Raw genomic sequence first — 21,786 nt, 5'->3', positions numbered from 1 at the left:
CATGGTTATTTCGATTCTGTGCTTCAAATGATAACAGAAAGTGTTTGGAAAAGGTTGGCTATTGGTTGCTGCTGTTTTTTCGGTGCCACCTGCAACTTTATATTGAATACAGAGCAGGGAGCAGACTCACTAGTCTCCTATACTGCGTTTTTATTATCTGTTTTTTTTTTTTTTAGGAACAATGTGTAATGTTAACTACTTTGTCATTTCAAGTAATGAGGAAAAATCTCACAGCAAGCGAAAATGTCACAAAAAATGTCTGATTACGGAAATAATGATAAACTTGTCTCAAATGGCTCCCAAATGGATTTCGACATATGAAATCTGAGCCAGTTTACTTTGGACGCAATGCTGATGTACTTCCACTAAGCCATGACTCATTCTGTTTTTATGAACGTCAACGCCAACGGGTTTGTTAGTTGTACATTCTCACATCTAATAGAAGAGCATTTCATTGTTCTGCCAGTCATATATATACATGTCATTGGTGGAGATAGATGTAGAAAGTAGGGGTGTCAAAATAAGTGTTCATTTTCAGTTCATTTAAATTTCCTTTAATGCCATTCATTTTTTAACGCGTAATTAATGACCGGCCCTTACTTGGAAAGCCTGTACTGGGGGAATTCCAGTCGCATCGCAGCAGACACATCCACGCCGAAATGAAGCAGTAATAAATTTAATAATAATGCATATATTTGTGGGTAAAGCTGTATTTTACAATTTTAAAAATGTGCAAAATTTCACAAGTTGTTTCATGTTAAGGATTCGATAGCTCTTGAAATGAAAAGAAAAAGAAAAATGCATTGAGCTGTCACAAATGTCTTACAAATGCAATTATGCCATCTAGTGGCAGAAAAATGACCTCAACACAAATCAATATCAAACTCTTTTTTTTTTTACAGTATATTACATCTTTTTAATTTTAACTCAATTTTATGAATTATTATGAAATGACTTTAATGACTAAAAGATGCAGCCATATTGCTATTAGTTTCACTTTTACGTTTACGACGGTATCTGAGTCTTGTTTTCATGAGTGAAATGTTGGCAGGATCAAAAGAATACGAGACTAAAAGAAGGAGTCGTCAATTCAAACTTTGCGAGATAGAAGTTAAGCGCCTTTGATCGAATAGTCAGAAGTCAAGCTGGTTTTGCATAGAAGGCTTAAGCCCAAAGCCGGGCTCATTTAAATATGAGGCTTGACTCAGGTAAATGTCAATAACTCATTCACTGCCATTGACAGCTATAGACGTCAAAAATTCATTTGAACTATTTCATTAGTTACAATTTTTTTTTCCATTTTTGTTAACAAGAGTATGAAAACCTCGATTTTTTTGTACATTTAGAACAGATATAAAATTTGTGATTAATCGTGAGTTAACTAGTGAAGTCATGCGATTAATTATGATTACAATTGTTAATCGCCTGATGCCACAAATTTTTAATAACCTTTCCTTAGAAAAAATAAATAAATCTTTTACATTTTTAATAATGTTTTTTTTTTAAAGAAAAAATTATAAAGAAAAATTTGGGGCGTCGGGCGATTACAATTTTTAAACACATTTTTTACACAAATTTTATATCTGTTCTAATACAAAAAAAATCTAAGTTTTCATATTTTTGTTAACAAAAGTGGGAAAAAAATGTTAAACTAGAAATAGTTCAAATGAATTTTTGACGTCTATAGCCGTCAATGGCAGTGAATGAGTTAATAGTCCCAATTAAGGCCTTAAACTAAGCATGGACAAAACCAAAGTCGTCGTCCTCACCACAAAAGAGGATCGAAATAAATGGCAGACATCAATGAATCTCTGTCTTGCAGAGGTCCTCCTTCAGAATGTTTATGAAGAGGAAACTCACTGAGCTCATTTACAAAAGCCGCCAAGCGTCCCCAGCGGAGTCGCGTGGGCCTCTGGAGGTTACGTCGCCTCTGGGTTGAATCCAAAAGTTCAAAAATGTAATTATTGTTTAAGAAATGTCTTCGCCAACAGCCAGGAAACTGGCAATCCATATAGATAAGGTAGAAAAAAGTCAAATGTGGGACATTTCTTGAATTTAGTAGCAGTTGTAAAAAAATAAAAAAAATAAAAATGGCAGACAAGTTTATCCTTGAAGGGCCCGTACACTGTAAAACGTTTTTCACTCAGATATTCTAAGTAAATTTTACAATAAGATTTTGAGTATATTTTACCAGTTTTGATGTTTTTATTTTTTTATTTTTAAAGTTACTCAAGTGTTGAGAAACGAACCCATGACCATCAGCAACACAACACTGGCTGTAAAAATGGCTGAAATGACCTTTGAATGGCCACTTTGCTGCTCACATTTTTTTCTTCCTTTTGGGGCAAAAAATAATTGAGAAGATATATATATATATATATATATATATATATATATATATATATATATATATATATATATCATGTTTGAAGTTTTTTATTTATATATTTATTTTTTAAATTTCAAGTGTGATATATTTTTCAATTACAATGCATTTGCATTACCATTAGCGAAGTACATTTTTTATTTAACTTGTGTAATACATTTTTAATCAAATCACTGAAGTAGGTATTTTTTCTTCCTTATACAGTATTTAAGCACAATGTTATACCTTCCAAAGTGCATATAATGTGTGACTTACATTAATAAATGCCAAATAAAAGTATGTTAGTTGTCATATTCTGGCACACTGAAACAGACTTTGAGTCGTAGTAACAATCAGGATTCAGATTGATTGTAAAGTCTGTTAGCACTGACGTGGGATTCCTCAGTGAGGTGACAAAGCAATTTATGCTACTGTTGCAAAAAATAATCCATCTTTGCTGCCCTCTCCTCGTATTTTCTTTGCGGTTTCCCCAAATATTGCGAGGCTCACTTGGCCGATCCAAGCGATGTTGATCGGTGACGCCGAACGACGAGGTGGCGGCGGCGTTTGTTGAGCGTGCTGGCGGGGCCAGGGTGGAGAGCATCTACGAGCAGCAGGAGGTGGAGCGATGGGGACCCGAGGGGAATCTTAATAGTCACCAGGAAAAGAAGACCAAATCCCAAAGAGGGGGACGCGCTCAGTGAGCTGAGGGATTTGGAGGTTTTAATCCTCTGAGAAGAGCTGATTGATGAAGGACGATGCGAAGGGGAAGGAAGGAAGGAGGCTGAGGAGGGAACGCACTGACGTGTCCTCAGTTAGTCCTCCTTCAGCTAATGAGATGACATCAATCACTCAGCGGAGCACTAAAGTCAGTGGACGATTGTGCGTGTGACAGGCGAGGGGGCTTTTGGATGGCGGCCATCTTCTGTTTGCAGTCCTGGCGTGCTGCGTCTGTGCTGACAGCGAGCTGGCTTTGTCGCTTTGAATGAAGGCTGATGATGTTGCGATGAAGATGAATAACGATGCCTGTTATCAGCACACTGTTGATCAGTGCTGGAGTTTTTGATGGTGCGCGAGGTGCAAATGAGTTTGTTTTGTAGGAGCAAAGCATCGTCTAACATTTATTTCCGGAGTTTGAACGGGGTAGGAGAAAATATACATAATGTGTCATGTGTTGGCCACCACCTGATTGTTCTCAGGGTGCTTGTGTGGGTTTTCTCCAGGTATTCTGACTTTCTTCCACGTTTAAAAAAAAACTGACAAGTTAGGTTCATGGAAGACTCTCAGTCAGGGATTGATAGCGTAAATGCTGGAGGGGGGCACTTTTTTTTTTTTGTACTTCTTAACCACATTTATGACATATGCTATCATAAATATGGACAAAATACCTGTAGTTGCAAAATATGAGCTTCATTTTCAGGCTACATTTCTCAATGCATGGATAAGAGATCCACTATCTTAACCCAACAACAACAAAGGGCTTGAAGCGAACAACAAAATAACCACATACCGACATTTTAATCACCATCCAAGTACGGCACAAAACAAGGAACCGGCATTAAGTGCAAGAGCTAATTTTGTTAAAAAAAAAAATCACTCAATTAATCAGTCCTGCATATCATTCAAAATCCCCCCCCCCCCAATTATTAGGCAGAATAAGAAGTAAGCAAAACTTTTTTTTTTTTTTTTTTAAAGGAGCAATGATGATGTCAAATCGAATGAACAATACTGAGCTCTCCTGAAAAAAAAAAAAAAAAAAGTAAGCAAAACTGAGAAATGTCTACCATCTAGTGGAGAATGCTGATATTACAACTTAAAACTGCAGTTCATCATTTAAAATTTGGCACGCACAGATTTGCAGTATTCTTTGCTGTTTTCTTCCCCGGGAATTTTTTTCTCCCCATTTCCCTGATTTTCATGGAAAACATGTATTAAATGTTTATCAGGGTTTTGTTTTTTTGTTTTTAAAGATTTTTTTCTAACATATTTTTGGGAAAATTGATTGATCATGGGCCACCAGTTTCTCTGCTTTAAATTGTTAATAGGTGCACGCTCTAAAACAAAAATTGAGTCAAAAATATGGCAATTATGGGTAAAAAAACAAAAAAAACAATCACTTTGACCCAACATTTTAATGTAACTCATCCAGTTGAGTCAAATGAATAACCTACAAAACATTCGTCAAAAATGGGGGGGTTGCTACAAAACAACTCCAAAAATGGAAAATTATTTTGGTTGAAAATTAGGTTGTTTTGTGAGTTAATTATTTGCTCCAACTGTGTTGAGTGGTTATTTGTCAACACACTTTTCCTTGTTGCCGCTCGTCTTCTCCTCCTCCTCCTCCTTAAAATCCAAGCCACAGTCTTCCGTTGTAACCGTGTCAAATCCAAATTGCCGACCTGCAGCCTGCTTCACGTCCAGACAAGTGGGAAAAGGCACCGGGCCACTTGCTGTTCGGTCGCTTAGCAACCAGTCCAATGTGTCAAGCTTGAGCGCAAAACAAACACAGATTGCAAAACCTTTACCCAAGGTGAGTTTGGTCAAGAAGTGGGGTGCACCCTGAACCTTCACGCCAGCCAATCACAGGCATGTATGAACATTCACACCAAATGACAATTTAGAGTCAGATTATGCAAAGCACTTCAAGCTCCATGAGAATAACGACACATTTTAAGACTTTCCAGCCTTGATTTTTCTAAACAAATAAACAGCAACATTGAAAATACACCAAGGTTTTAACAACAGCTGCAGTATTTGTAAAATGCATGAAGACAGCCGTAGCAGCCGCCCGGCGTGTTTATGGAGTGTATAAAACACCGCTGGCTAATTTACAATTCCTCACGTAGGCTCCGCAGGCATTAAGAGACGATGCTATATCGCAAAGTGCTTCTCCGCTACACTCCAAGTCATCGGCCCTGAAGAGGAGTAAGTGATGATCTCCACCTCCTGCTGAGACATTGCCGAGTGAAACGCTGAGTCAGTGGGACAGCGATGACCTTCAAGATTTAGCACTTATTGTCGCGCCGGCTGCGAATGCAAGTCATGGCGTGGCTTACAAGGTTACTCGCTCCATTTTATTTGTGGGAACACATTTGCTAAAGTCGCATCCAAGCGACAATCTCCACAATGGACACTTCATCTTGCGGAGGAGTGGAGTCCTTAGATGCGATTCTTCCGAGGCACTTTTTTTTTTATTTGGCATTTTCATGTCATGGCAGCACAGTGTGGGATAGTGGCGAGCGCGATTGACTCACAGTTGTGAGGTTCCCGGTTCGATTCTTGGCTCGGCCTTCTTGTGTGAGGTTAGCATGCGTTTGTTCCTGTGATTGAGGGCGGATCCCACTTCTCTTGTCAAAAGTCAGTTGACTGTAAATCAAAGGTCGTCAACATTTTTAGAACTGGAAGCTGAGTACTCGTTATTGTGATGGGCTACCAGTTGGATACACACTTCTAAAATAACCAATTTGCTCAAAATGTCTTTACTAATCTAATTGTTGCATACTAATATGTTAGTAATTAATTATATTCATTAATGTGAAGACACTGACCAATATGCAACAATCTATAAATCTGCAACATTCATAGAAAACCCCCCCCACCCCAAAAAAAAAGAATTAAAAAAAAAAGTATTTTACTTTTAAACAAAATATTGAAGATTTGGCACGGAAGAAATGTCTACCATGATAAGAATAAATTAATTAAATAATTAATTTAATTAATCAAATGTTAACATTCTTCTTCTGTTTAGATTCTTCTTAGTAAGTCACAGTGAGCTATTTTTAGAACAGACCCATGAGCTACTCATATTGTCCTTGGGGATAACTAGTACCTGCTGGCACAGTTTAATTTGCAATTTGGTTTATACAATGCACATTAATCAACAGAGCAAAAGGCATCCTTGTCTGCATAGTGTCTCTTTCACCCCTAAATAAAAAGTTAATTGGAGGCAATTAACTTCAAAATTAGGTGAACATATAATCTACTTCCTGTTTTGCCTGAAGGACACCATTTTTCTTGACCTAATTAAGTCCTGAGTTCTGGCCAAGAACTGCTCTCTTTTCTTCTCTGATGATGTCTTGAGTTTGTAGGTGAGCTTGAGCGATGACTGCCATCTAATGGTCAACACTGTTATTACAACTTAAAACAGCCCCGCTACAGTAAACATTTTTATTTTCAAAAGCAAGCGTGGGTGCATATTATCTAAAGTGGATATTTTTTCTTAATTCAGTGAGCTTCAGTCAAAACAAAACCAAAATAAAAAAAACTGTGATCACAGAAAATCACAGAGGAAAACAAAGCCAAGCAAAAAGCTGTCACAAGACAAGAAAAACTGTCAAAATAATGATAGTAATATTAGTCAAATAATAACACAAACCATTTTGTAGCTTTTCCACTTGTGGAAACCATACAAGCTTTTTAACTCTTACCACCAAGTAACATGTTGCCTCTTACATATATTTAAAAAAAAAAATAAAATGAGATTGCCTATTCAGTTTGAATAGAAACTGCGCAGGTTCCACCATCTTTTCTATCTGTAGTTGTTTCATCCAGAGCTGCTAACAAGCTAGTTTCAGTTCTATTATTGATACTCACGTTCCTTGACTGCACTTCACAGTGTACTGCGATCAGAGCATGAAAGCGGCAGAGGAAGAAGAGTCCAATGGAAGTGTTAGTGTTTCCCGCTATTATGCAGCTTGATGAGGACTTTTCTGACTGGAGCCTTTCAATCTTTTATTCTCGCGCTCAGCTAGTTATTCCCTTTAACTCCTCATACACGCTTGATCTCGCTGGGATACTGAAGAAAGCAAAACAATGGAAGCTCCAGCACAAGTCGAGGTTTACCCCTCAGGAAGAATTGGTAATTGGTAATTGATTTAGTCTGTTCCTGGGTTAAACAGTTGCCGTCAAATCTTTATTTACAGTAGCGGAAACTCATTTAACAACCAGCAGCAAGTTGGCGATAAGCAATTCCTCCCCCCCCAAAAAATAGCTTTCAAGCTCTTTTTTTTGCCACTTGCAGTTGAAGTTTGTTGTCAAACTGGTGGAGCAAAAGATGGAGACAGATTACATAACAATCCTGACAGATTTATATACACTATAGGTTCTTTGTCCTCTGCAAAAAAAAAACAACTGATATTCCTGGAGCTGATAGAGGCATAAAAAGGGCAGTAGAAATTTTGAGAGCTTTTTCTGTTTGTTATTCATTCTGAATCAATGTTAGCGTAGCCATTGTATTTTTATTTTATTTTATTTTTTTTTTTGGGCTTGTTTCCTCTGCCTAATGTTAGAAGCTGGTAAATGACAGATAAAAGCCAGAACTCCTTCAACCGCAGAATTGGTTATGTGGAGAGAAGAAAAGGAAAAAAATCAGCTGCTACCATTTTGCAGCTTTTATTTGATTTAACTATTTATTTTTACCATTAGCAGCTTTTGGCACAAAAAAAGGTGCAGGAGATTTTTTTTTTGCTGGCAGACTCCTTGTTTAGCCCCATCCCCCCCCCCCCATTTTTTATTTTTTATTTTTAATTTTTTTAAAGCCCAGCCTCATCTAGCTGTTGTGGTCCAGCAAGGCTCATATGGGCTCCTGCCAGAACCGCCAGTACCAGCTGTGACCCGCAGTATTAAGCGGATGAGCTGTAATGCGCTTGTGTGTGTGTGTGTGTGTGTGTGTGTGCGCGCATCCTACCGTTGCACTTTTGCATGTGTTTGGCCTCACATTTACAGCTGTTGGCAAACAGTGCATTTGTTGGGAATCCGCAGTTCCTCTTTTGATATGACTTTAATGTTTATGGAAATATAGCAGTGGCAGTAAAATAACACTAACACACAACAAACACTACTTTGGTACAAAAAACTCAATGCAGCTCTGCTTACCTTTTTGGCATCTGGCATTATAGCAGGCATGTCCAACCCGTGGGGTAAGGGAGTGTTTCTGCTTGGCAGGTCGTCTGTGTGATTGTGTTTCTGGCAGTTGCTTGAAAGTGGCTTTGGATTTTCACCCCGCCTAGCTGACCAAGTCATGGGTAAAAACAACTCAGGGGGACACTTATTATGTAAGTTAGGTTTCAGTGGGCTGGAAGTTATTATTATATATTTTATATCGTCACAATTGATGACCCTGACATGATCACCGTGATTAGAGATAGTCAACATCGACCTGAAAAAGAGACATGAAAGACACTCGCCTCCTTGTATTGGCATTATTGTTATTGTTGTTGTTGTGAGCAGAAATATTTTTTTCTATTCTATATTTATTCTATTTATTTACATGTAGTATAGTATTTTGTAGACATATTTTACTGTCATTAGGTTGTGTATTTGTACTTAATATTTTGTGTGTGTGTGTATATATATATATATATATATATATATATATATATATATATATATAAATCCCATCATGTTTTAAAATAATTTGTAACATCATCAAGGAAACAATTATTTAATTTTATGCAGCACTATCATGCAGTATACAATATGATTATTATAAATATGATTGTATTGTTATTATTATTAGGGGTGACCCTACTATTAAGCAAACTCCTGGTTCTAATTTCCTGGGGCTCCGAGATCTCGTCAAAACTGAAACTTAATTTGTCTTTGATTTAATGCAATATTATTTCAGTCTTAATTTACATTATTTTAAAACCACTTCAAAAGCTAAATTTATTATGCATTCAAATTCAGTTGATTTTAAACATTAATATTGACATTTTTTGCAGTACACAGATAACGAGGGCCTTATGACTGGGTTTGCCTTTGAGACCCCAAATGAAATACTTCTCCTGTTAACGATTTTGACCAGGAACTTTTCAATATTTTTCGGTACATTTCAAAATATCAACTTTTGAGCTATTCCAGCCTTAGTCTCAAGCAACCTGAGCACTTTTGAGACACAAGCCTGCTATTTGCTTTGTACACAAACAGCTCGCGTAAAAAAAGGGAAAGGGAAAAACTTCACAAGGACTTGAAGTCAATGAGGCGTTCAAGTGCACGCTACACTAATGAACAACTAAAAAGACTTCCAGCATCCTCCTACACTGTGGAGCTTTTCAAACCATTAGTTGCGAGCGGGGAGCATCTTCGCCCTCGTCTTCCTCCCTCGCTGTGTAATGGGTGTGTCCCTGAAGGGGCTTTTTGTCTCCACGGGGGACTAAAGGGGCGGCGGGCTCACATGGCCCTCAGGCGGCCTTGCGGAATCTTTTCCAGCTTCATGCGTGCGGCGTATTGATTGATCGCAAGGACATGTTGATGCGCTCGTATAGATAAAAAGTTGTTCAGCTGCAGGCGAGTAAAAATGTCGGCGCCGCTTTGATTTAGACGTCTTGTTAGCCCGCCGGAGAGAAAAATACAACATGCAGCTTCACTTTCCACGTGTCCCCTGGGGGGACGTAAGAAAGTCACTTGGTCAGGGTGTTAAAAAAAAAGTCCGCGGTTATTTCATAGGGGCGGACTTGTTGTCTTGTTGTTTGACCAGTTTACCGACGCTTTTTTTTGTGTGTGTGTAATTGTCCAATTCTGTCCCTTTGTTGTTCGTAAAGGAGATTTACTGTCTGAGGTGAAAGCTGGGGAGATGTAAAAGTCATCGTTCACAGCTGTCACGTTGGATAGAGTTCCTTTGTCTTGTTTATATTGCCTTAACCTCGTGAACGTGTGGTGCCAGAAAGGAATTTATTTATTTATTTATTTAAAATGAAATTGTGGAACAATTTGGAGATTAATACCAAACAAAGTAGAAATATGAATTTTTAAAGTTTAAACACAAGTATAAGAAGTACAGAGAAGAGGAAATATGTTAGACAGGACTGAGATGTAGGTATAAACAAAGCTGAGAATAATTATATACAAACTTTTGTATTTATACGAGTGATTATGTCTTTCGTAGTATATTTGTGTTATTCATTTATAAGGATACAATTTGTATATTATGTTCATGTTTGTTAGTTTTTTTACGTAGACTTGTAACAGTTACAGTTATACTTGGATAAGTTATAAAAGGGTACACTCTAAAAACAGTTGGGTCAAATGTAACCCAATTATGGGTCAAAAATGCACCAATTCACTTTATGGGTCAATTTGACCCAACTTTCTGGGTTGTTTTAAATAAAATGACCCAATTTTTAGACCCAAGTAAAAGAGCTGACCAATATTTATGAATTGTTTTACCCATTTCTTGACTCAAAGTTGGGTCAAAATGACTCAGGATCGGTCCATTTTTGACCCATAGTTGGGTTATTTCTGACCCAACTGAGTTTAAAAAGTTTATACTTCTTCCTACTCTTTTTCCGAACATGTGTAAATGCTTTGTGTTGTTGTTGTGACGTTTTTATTTCATTTTTTTTAGACATGTTCGAAATAAATTCATTTATTCATTCATTCAAACTACATTGTATGAAACTGAAAATGCTGATTTGACCTTCCAAAAACAAAATTGTATTTATTTATTTAATTTAGGGATGTTTGATACCACTTTTTTTCTGACTGATACCAGTATGACTGCTCAACTCTTAATACATACCCCCCCCAGAAAAAAAAACCAAAAAACAATAACAGATAATGTAAAAAAAAATTTAAAAAAATCTATATATCTCAATAGAGCATTTTTCTTTGAATTTGCGTGGGTTCTGGACCGTATTTTCCTTTAAAATTTAACGTCAAATACCGAATCCAATTTCCAGCTCATCGCCGCATTGATTTTTTTTTTCCTCTTTGCAGATGCAGCCGTGCATCACAGGCAAAAGTCGGTGATGACAGACATGTGCTACCCGGCAGAGATTTCCAGCCTGATGGACTTCGGCTCCCCCGACTGCTCGCTGGGCAAAGGTACGCGCTCGCCTGCGGTGTCGAAAGAGTGAGCCAGAGAGACGTTGCCGTGGCGACCGTGCGTGCGGGGATTTATCAGGGTAGTTAAGAGACAGGAGAGAGGTTAAATCAAGGAGCAAAGGTGTGTGCTGGTCACCTTAAACAGCACTGCAGGCTTTGGATGGGAAATGTGAGAAAGGCCTTCGAGTTTGAAAAGAGGTAATTGCTCTGGAGTTGCATCAGTGAGGCTGCCGATTTTCTTCATATTCACAAAAAAGATTGATTTTATTTTTTTTGCACTGTGTGATAATTACACTTGCCAGCCTGTAATTATAGCATATATGGTATGCTTTGCAAAGAGAAAGTATCATGAAGAGCTTAATTGGTCACACATCCATTAAACCTTTGTGTCCATTTCTTTTTACACTTCGTGCTTCTGCTGTTAGGCTCCATTGTTCTGAATACAATAGTACCACCGTGACATCAACATGGGTTATAATACTGAAGTAACCTTGAGGAGAAATTAAGAGAATTGTTATATAATGTTCTTAATTTTTCTGAGATCAATTTTTTACAATATTTCAAACAAATGTTGCAATTTTCTAGGTGGGGAAAAAAAGGCAATAAATGTTTTTGTATTGTGATTTATTAGCTGTGATTTTACGTGAACGTTTTAGTTTGTGAAAATAAAGTTGTACTTTAACATAATATTACAAGAATGAAGTGAAGAAAAGTGATACAATTACAAGCATTGTAATAAAAATAGTATATTAGACGGCTTTGAATTCACAGTGCTACGTTAGCTTGCGACAAAGAAGCTAGCATCTCTGCTGTTTCTATGGAAGACCATTATTTAGGTAGCTTCAATGCTAATGCTACCATTCCGAATTGTGCGCAGTGTTTATACATGGTGCAATACAGACATAAAATTAAGCGGCCACAATGCTAAACTCGCTTGTTATCGATCTGTTGTTGCCATGGAAACCCTGCGTGATCTACTCCATTTATTTGTAATGTTGGTAGACCTGCCCGGACACCTCCCATGTTGTGTTAGCACTAGCCTCAGTGCTAATGGCACTCTTTGAACTTGGCCCTGTTTTAGTCTAAGCAATTGAATCTCTCGTTTATTTTCAACTCCAAAGCAACAATATGTCATAACGTGACTGCAAAATAGCATCAACGCCTTCAAATTCATGTCAATGCTAAGCTGACTTGGACTCAATTGGTCAACGTAGCCATGAAAATCCTACATGATCTACTTTTTCTTGGTAATGTTGATGGAGCAGCCAGGACGCCCCCCCATGTTGTGTTAGCACTAGCCTCAGTGCTAATGTTACTGTTCAGTTTTGATGTATTTTTTCCCCCATGCCAAATGAAGCAACAAAATCTAGTCACGCTCCAAATTCATGTTAATGCTACACAGGCAATAAGGTAATTTGCATCCTCTGCCATCGCCATGGCAACCTCTGCATTACCTAATGACTTGGTCCTTCGATCCAGTTTCCATCCATCCATTTTATATACTGTTTACTTACTCTCATGATGGATGAGTGTTTCCTGTTTGCATCTCCAGTTCCATTTCTCAGCTGCAGGGGGCGCTTGAGAGCAGAAATCTGCCTCAGTACCTGCTAGTGCCTTTTTTTTCTCCATCAAAAGTCGGGCCTGCGTTGTGGTTGACTCTAACTAATATTTCGGTTTGTCTCCGCTGCGGCTCTCTAGCTACTCCCCCGCCCGGCGACGAGGGCTTTTTTTTGACGACTTCTTCGGGCTTTTAAAAGCGATCGCGGACAATGAATGATACAGTGTTGGGTGTTAAGCTGAAAGGGAAAAAAGACAGCGAGAGAGTGGAAATGTAGCGGCTGAAGAAGTGTCAGGATGAAAGCGAGGAGTGTGGATGAAATCGAGGAAGTCAAGTGTAGCAAACAAAAAGAAATTCTGCTTTGAATGAATTTGGGTGGTGATATTGCAGCATTTTCAGTAATTGACTATCATCGCCTTAGCATTGACTATAAAAAATAAATCAATCAAGAGTCATTCAACGTGTCTGTTATAGAACAGAAGATGGAAGCTGTTGTGATGTAAGAAATTGCTGCTCTGATACGGAAACCTGACACGTTCGTCTTTTCGAAGCAGTGTGAAAGGTTCTTTTGTTCCTTCCTGTGCTGTTACAGCTCTCAGCCATCAGATGGCGGTAGTGTGCCTCTGACTCACCTGGGTTGTTGTCACCTGAGCCTTCAGGTGTAGTTTCCCCTCCCCCGCCTCTTCCGCCTCCTTCTTCATGAACTCCCACAGGATGGGGGAGGGTGACTTGCTGGGTGTGTCCCTCCAAACACACGCAGAACGAGAAAGACGCTTTCTAGGGACCACTTCCTGGTTACCTGGCCTGTTCTGGGGCGGGGCCTGGCTGGCCGGTTGAGCGCTCTCACACGAGTGGCGTATGTTGCTTGTGTCCAACGTGTCGGTCGGTGTGTGTGTGTGTGTTTCGCGTTTGCTTCCACCTGCTATGAGAGCACACATTGACGGGCCTGACAGTGGAGCCGAGCCGAGCCAGGGCCAACGAGGCCATGAGGTCTGACAGGGAGGAGGGGAAGGCCGGTGAGTCACGCACACGCATGCACAAGGTCCAGGCTTTTTGGTGTGTGTGTGTGTGCGTGCATGTGCGTATGTGAGCCGAGGCTGGAGTGGGTTCAAGTTCACGGTGTCATTGTTTTCATATTGTAGTCTCAGTAGTGGTCAGAACAGTGTGCTTTAATGCTCCAATCTTACATTTAAGGTGTCATTATTGCACTACTTTGATTTTACAGCAAGTTGTCTTGTATGGATGATGTCACTGTCATAGAAATAACCTTGAGAATAACATGATCACTATGAGTGACTTTTGCTTAGCTTTTGCTGAGCTGATCATCTCCATACAATGAAAAAGATGTACAGTATCTCCAAGTGATTTATTTAGATCTGAAAACAAAAACAACAAAATGGGTCAAAACGAAATATCTGGAGATAAATGCATTTTGTTGGACATCCATGATACAATATTTTTCCTGTTAACAATACATTGGCAACCAGTGGAGAAAAAAAATTGCACATGATAATTTTCTAAATATTTTATTGATGTAATATTTAATTGGCATGACTTAATAATATTTTATTGCAATATTTTATCCCATAATATGTCTAAAAATATATATTTACTTCACTACATTTTGTCATTTACATATATTTTCTAAAAAATGTTTGTGAATTATTTTTTATTATTATTTATAGATAATTTACATACATATTTTATTTAGTTATATGACTTTATATTCATTTAATATTTTTCTAAATGTATCCAATAGCTTTACAATATTCCATACTTATTGCATTGGTGCCTCGATTTCTGAGTTTGCATAATTTGTTCCGTGACCAGACTCTATCTATCCGAAATCTGAGCAATGTGACACAAGGAAAATCATTCCAAACTGTACAACTACTACAAGTATAAAATTCTACGAGGCACATGCTGTAGTACTACTGTATTGTATATCGTAGCATGTAGTTTACAGTTTATCATCCTGAGGGTTCTAATGCAAATATAATAGATTGTTTTTGGGCAGTAAAGATGTCAGTGTCATTATGCGCCGACCTAGATAGTGCCTATGGACGACGTGCTTATCTGTTAATCTGCCACAATAGAATGTAAGCACAGCGCGCACGAATCTGGTGGTATGTGGATATGCGGATACCAGCAGGCATAAGCACGCTCGCAGAGTACTGTACATATATGTTGAAAATGTGGCTTAATGAGGATGTTTAGTTGGGTTAAGATGAATCTCTCCATACATGTCACATTGGGACACCTGCACAAGCCCATGACATAATACGTATTAATGATATTGAATTATTATTGTTGTTGTTGTTTCTGTTGTGATAGCTATAGTAGTAGTTAGGTGGTTAGTCAGTCAGTCAATCAGTCAGTCAGGTTTTTAATTGGATTACAGGTGTTAGTTAGTTAGTTAGTTAGTTAGTTAGTTAGTTAGTTAGTTAGTTAGTTAGTTAGTTAGTTAGTTAGTTAGTTAGTTAGTTAGTTAGTTGTGGATGTACTGTACTACAGTAGTTGGTGAGTTATTTGAGCAATTGGACCACACGGTTAGTTAGTTAGTTAGTTAGTTAGTTAGTTAGTTAGTTAGTTAGTTAGTTAGTTAGTTAGTTAGTTAGTTAGTTGGTTGGTTCGTTAGTTGGTTGGTTCGTTAGTTGTGGATGTACTGTACTACAGTAGTTGGTGAGTTATTTGCGCAATTGGACCACAAGGTTAGTTAGTTAGTTAGTTGGTTAGTTGGTTAGTTAGTTAGTTAGTTAGGCAATAATATGTGTGGCACATTGGTTGAGAATCAGTTAATCAATTAGCTGTATGGCATACTAGTTAGTGTGCTAGTTAGTTTTATGTCTCTTATAACTTATTACACAATTGGGGGGGAATGGCCACAGTGTAAATGACTGTTGATTTAATTCAATTGTGTTTTTTATATTTTATATTCAATTATTTGTTAGAATATAGATGTCGAATGAAAAGTTTACATTACATTTATGTGTTTTTGTGGCTTTGTTGTTGTTGTACTCGTAGTCGCAATCACACATTCCAGATGAATATCAGAAGGACAGATTGTACAAAAAGAGAGAGAGAAGTAAAGCAAAAAATAGAGAAAAAAAAGCAGATGGTATCATCACACTCACAGTGTGCTCGTGAAAGTGACGTCAATGAGCGGCCCCACATAAAGCATCGCACCATTTTTGAATTTGGACTTTTTTTATAATATTAACGTTTTATTTAGTCTTTGTGATACGATTCAAGTACTAGTTTTCTGCATGCTAACAAATGCACATTAAATGCCATGTTGAAACACTCTCCTTCAAAGCACATACAAATAACCTTGATGATGTCCCTCACTGGCTTGCGGAGTGTGTTGATCACTCTGCTCATTGTTCTGTTTAGACGACTCTTTAGTATTAGTATATAATATTTAAAGCCATGTATTGTTTATGCATGCAGCTTTTATCAGACTCTGCAGAGCTTATCTCTCTCATAGTCATATTAATTCTCTGTACTCATAATAATCCTGTGTTGCTTGCCAATATTAAAAAGGGACTTCGCTTTAACCACATGAATAAACACTTAGTGGACACGCCATTTAGTACCTGTATGCAATGGATTGTGATTTTTTTTAAGTATCCCACTTTAAATGTCCATTATAGATTTACTATATTTTATGAATATTTATATATAAGGGATGTTGGTTAGTTAGTTAGTGGGATTGTGTGGGGGATTGCTGGTTAATTGCCTGGCAAATTAGTTGGATTATAGGCATACTAATCATACTGACGATGCTATTTGGCTTATTTGTTACTCAGATAACATGCGTGATGGTTGGTTGATTAGAGAACAGGAATACAAGTTGGTTGGTTAAGTAGGTAGTTAGATAATTGGTTGGTTGGTTAATTGATTACAGCACTACTTGTTTAGTTTGTTTGTTAACAGGCGTACTATTTAGTTGCCTGGCTAGTTAGTTGGATTACAGGCATACTAACCATACTGAAGATGCTGTTTGGCTGATTTGTTACTCAGATAACATGTGTAATGGTTGGTTGATTAGATTACAGGAATACAAGTTGGTTGGTTAAGTAGGTAGTTTAATAATTGGTTGGTTGGTTATTTGGTTACAGCACTAGTTGTTTAGTTTGTTTGTTAACAGGCATACTATTTAGTTGGTAGTTTGGCTAGTTAGTTTGTTGTCTTATTGGCATATAAATCAGTTAGTTAGTTGGTTAGTTAGTTAGTTCACGTACTTTGTCGATATATTGAGTCTGTTAGTTCATCTGTTAATCTGTTAGCTAGCTTGTTACTTAGTTGGTTTATTGGTATGCAAGTTAGTTAGTTAGTTATCAGTTTAAAAAATGTTTGCAGTGTGGTGACAGATGGCACCCAGACAGATGCGCTGCCCTGCCACCTACAAGACAACATATTGGGATTGTTGGGCCTTGGTGGAGGTCTATGTTTTTGAACACTAGTGTTTTGTTTTGTTTTTATCATCTCTTTGTGCGTCACCGTGGAGCACTTTGAAGATGAGCTTTGAATCCGTGCATCATCCCAAAGGAGTCGTCTGGCTTCGTGACAGGAAACAGCTCTTTCCAGATGAAGCCTGATCAATGCGATGAGCGGCGAGGCCTAGACTAACGATTAGCCAATCAGCTCAGAGAAGCGCGACTAACTTCACTGCCAAACTTTGCAGCGTGTTTTTGTACAACATCTTCAGAATCAGCCATTGAAAGTCAACCTTATGCCGTCACATGTAACCACATTCTGACTGTATACCAGTCCAAGTTGTTCTCTTTTCCCAATAAGAAAAGAAGTTTCTTGTATTATGTACAGTATGTGTGTATGCAAGTATTTATGTATTATTATGTATGTATGTACAGCATATATGTATGCATATATGTAGGGTTCAGTTTTGGCTGTCACTGCCGCCTTTACCACTTCCTTGTGTGACGTGTCTGAAAACAGCTGATCGGTTCAGGAAACCTTCAAAATGAAGTGACCCGATCAAGTCTGCGCTCCATGTGTTTTTCGACACATCACACAACCAAGTGGTGACAGGCTGACAGCTCTGGCAAAGGCCGGAATGGCAGCCGAAACTATCAGCAAGGTAAGAAAATGTGTCTGTACTGGGAGAAGAAAAAAACAACTTTTGTCTGGAAAAAAAGAAACTACAACATCATGACTATTCAAAATAAGGACCAGGAGTAAAAAAGGCTGCATTGAGGTAATTTAATTTGAAAATGTAATGTTTAACCTTTAGTTAGAGATCAACATCAAACTAAATGTGCTCAGTATTTTGTCAACAATTGCAATGAATATCACTTCACATCAAGCAAATCAAATACAAACATGTCTAACATGTTATTGTAAAGTTTGTGCAACAAGTATTTTGTAAACATAGAAACCAGGAAACTTAACCCCTTCAGACTTTTTTGTGACTCTTTTCCCATTTAAGAACAACATGAGGGGAAAAATGGGATTATCTCATGTTTTTATTTGTTCTAGTGGACGCCAGAATAGTGTGGCTGTAACGTGTTGTAAACTTACCAAGCTTATATGTAACATTTTTAACATGAACATCATGCAAATCAACTTGAGATTGTGATTGGTTAATTAGGATCCAACCATTAACCAGAAGTGTTGAAATCATCCAAATTATGCATTTTGATTGGTTTGGGCACGCATATATGTCATGACCACTGTGATCCTCTATGGGTCCGAAAGGGTTACAATAACTATGTAACGCATTTCAACCATCTTAAACAGCCAAAATATTGTCAAACTTGTCATCTGGCCTTTTGTGGGTGGGCAGAGCAAGAAAGTGAAACGTTATCAGAGGCGGGCCTCAATTTAAATACGACCCACTGTAGTGTTCATCCACATAAATCCAACAAATTGTTTTCTATTGAGAGTCCCCTAGTCAGCCGCTGATAAGCTTCACCGCGACAGAGCGAGCGAGCGTCGCTCTCGCCGTGACAGCGGCTTGAGATATGTCTGAACAGTGTCGCTCGTGTGTTGTGGTCAGCCCCGGCGGTGACGTCCTTGGACACGAGCCCAGCGCGCGCGTGATAAACGCGCGAATCAATTACAACATCCTGGCGCTCAGCTCGATTGTAATGCAAACCCACTGGCAATTCATTAGCGTTCCCCCATAGACTCTGACATTGTACACTGTAAATAAGCTCCGGATGTCTACTGAGAGCACAAAAGCTGACTTTTGATTGACAATTTCAGAGATGTGCTTGTTATTGCGCCGTGTCATGTGGGGAATCAGTTTCGAATCATTTGTTTCCTTGTCATGCTTATCACATTAACTTTATTGGTATGGTTGTATCATCGGTGTGCCTAATGAAGTGTCCGGTGGGTGTATGGCCTAATGCAGGGGTGTTCAACATAACCAGAGCCGGCCCCTCTGGGGGTCCAATCTGGCCCGCAAAAAATGCAGTTTTTCAAAAAAATTAACTTTTGTTGCTCATTTTGTCCACTAGAGAGCACACTAATAACCACTTAAATTTTATTCTGAAATATGGCTGTTCGTCAGCATTTGATACAAAATTTGGTACTCATTTTTGTTCATAAATTTCAGATTACTGTGCAACAAGTTAACAATGAGTGGGAGTATTTTCAGGATGTACTTATTATTATTTTTGACCTGTCGTTATTTGTAGCTTACTAGGCCATGGATGTACCGGTTCTGGTTTGGCCCCTGACCTATTGTCATATTTCACACCTCTCTTTTCCCCATCAGGAAATTATCTCCGTTCATATTGCTCACAGTCAATGAGACCATTTGAACGCGGTGGCTAACCAAAGCAGCAGCACTGCCCAAAGTTTGTGAACATTATTTGTCTCGCAGGTGCTTGGCGAAAGAAGACATGCAGCAATTAGCATTCGAATATAGCGAAGTTTCTTCATTATTCACAAATCTGTTTAAAACTGTGGGTAAAACAGCTTTTTGCAACATGGCCCTGGTTGATCTCTTATGCTCTGCTGCCACCTGCTGGCCGTTTTTGTAATAACTACTACTGCTTCAAGCATTCTCTTCAGTTCAGAGGCTGCATCAAAGCCTTCTGTATGCTCTAGCATGAAAACTTTTTTTTTTTTTTTTTTTAACGTATAAATACGTTTTTGGAACACTGGTAATACAGTACTTAAAATATAACGTATTTATTCGCAAATGAGTTAAATGGAATTAAAGCATTTCCTCCTTAACAGACTATGCCATTTTAAGAAAAATGTAATGCTCCCTCAAATAGAGAGCTCGGAAAATAAGATCAACATAACATAAATATTTCAATTTCACACTGACTGGTCATTACCACCAAGAGAATACAACATGAATCATTTACACCCGCTACCTCTATTCTGTCCATGTACTATAACCTTATGATGCAATGCATGTGACCTTGAAAATACTGTACAATCGTCCTGTGTTTCTTTCTTTTTTAGCCAATACTGTACAATGTTTAGATCATGTGAGGATGTGAGAATCATTAATAATCTTCAACTCGGGTTTTCAGCATATAGCTGTACTGCAGATGCTAATGAAAGCTTTGTTGATGACCTCACGTTGGCTTGCTAGCTAATGTTGTATAAAAAAAATTATTCCAGCGCACGGAGGTTCCAATCATCCCAGGCCCTTCTGTTACCCGGACGATGTGTTTAATCAAGAGCCCATGAGCCTGATCTTGACACCGTAATTAGATGGAGGGCAAAGCTCACCGGACCCGTGATCCTCTCGTAATGGAGTGCAGAAATAGCCATCTGCACACACTGGTAATGCTCTGTATACACATACTGATTCATAACCAATTTTCAAAATGTGAGAGACCGCAGAAATGACGAGGAAAAAAATCGTGTAGTACATTATGTTCTTGCTGCTCTTATCGTGTGTGGTGTACTATGATGGCCAACACGGCGCATCACACACACAAACTTATCACCACCGACGATCATGAGTCAAACCTGAAGTGAAAAACAAAAAACAAAAACAAAAAATTAAAATATGAGTCAAACCTGAAGTGTGTTGTAGTTTCAAGACTGACCTGTGAGAGGCAGCATGGTGCCACAGGGTACACAGATAGCTGCAAAATAGGCTATAGGCTAACTGTTAGCTTATTTGGTAACTACATTGCGGTTGTCTATTTTGATTTACTGTGGTGATAACCCGTTATACAAAAACTCAACACAACTAGTTGCTGGAGGTAAATACTCAAATTTGGCCCAATTATTTATATGTGTGAACCCAAATTAAACATGTTTTAGCAAAAATCATTATTAATCTTACCACATCCGACACAATAAGATACTGGGACAAGATTTTAAAACAATCCTGCCTTTGCTGACTTTGATCAGAAGTGGGGGAATCTTAAAATTAATCCGATTATCAGTACATGTATAGCCTGATTTGAATTTAAATGACAGTAAACCCTGACGATTTTCCAAACAGATCAGTGTGGAAAAATGACTCCTGACACACCCCGACAACACAGGATAATCATTCAGGATAATCTTTTTAGAGTCATCCGACAATCGGACCTTTGTTGACGTGGAAAGTGGTGAAAAAAGCTCAAATTCAGCCTCATTAGCGATATTTAACATTGACGATAATCACGTTGGGATTAAAAATCATTCTTACCACACACCACATCACAGGATAGTCAGTCAGGATAATCTTTTTGAACATAATCAACATAAACATAAAAAATAATCAGGACGAATTTGCTGAAATTTGTCCTGATTATCAGTATGTGTATACTTTTATGATGATCAGCATAATCACCGATAACACACCAGAGGATAATCCGTCAGTGGCATTCAATCATTTCGGCCGCAACCGTTTTTCCGATCAGATCGAGAAGGAAAAATCACTTTTAACACACACCACACCACAGGATAATCGCTCAGGATGATCTTTGATCTGAAGGCTCAAATCATCATTCTTATGTAACACTTGTTCCGAGTCGGATTAGAGGATTGCGTCGCTCTGCTCCATCCTTGCGACGATTCCTCTTATCAATGCAATTTCAAGACTTTTTCCCGCTTG

The 21,786-nt window shown here is 38.2% G+C and overlaps 1 protein-coding gene across 4 annotated transcripts in view; it reads left to right on the top strand.

Moving 5' to 3' along the window:
• kaznb (kazrin, periplakin interacting protein b) overlaps nt 1–21,786 on the top strand; it is an 86,488-nt gene that overhangs the window by 52,708 nt on the left and 11,994 nt on the right. For 3 of the 4 annotated variants that reach the window (XM_077574481.1, XM_077574480.1, XM_077574483.1), the window contains one exon: nt 11,081–11,188. In XM_077574481.1, coding sequence (XP_077430607.1) covers nt 11,081–11,188 — 108 coding nt within the window. Of the gene's footprint in view, nt 1–11,080; nt 11,189–13,523; nt 13,763–21,786 lie in introns of those variants that run through there. The other variant, XM_077574484.1, reaches the window with a different exon arrangement.

This window comes from Vanacampus margaritifer, chromosome 8, assembly GCF_051991255.1.
Source record: "Vanacampus margaritifer isolate UIUO_Vmar chromosome 8, RoL_Vmar_1.0, whole genome shotgun sequence".
Classification (NCBI taxonomy): Eukaryota; Metazoa; Chordata; class Actinopteri; order Syngnathiformes; family Syngnathidae; genus Vanacampus; species Vanacampus margaritifer.
Note: the sequence above shows the minus strand (reverse complement) of the source record. Positions and strands in the feature narration are given on the sequence as shown.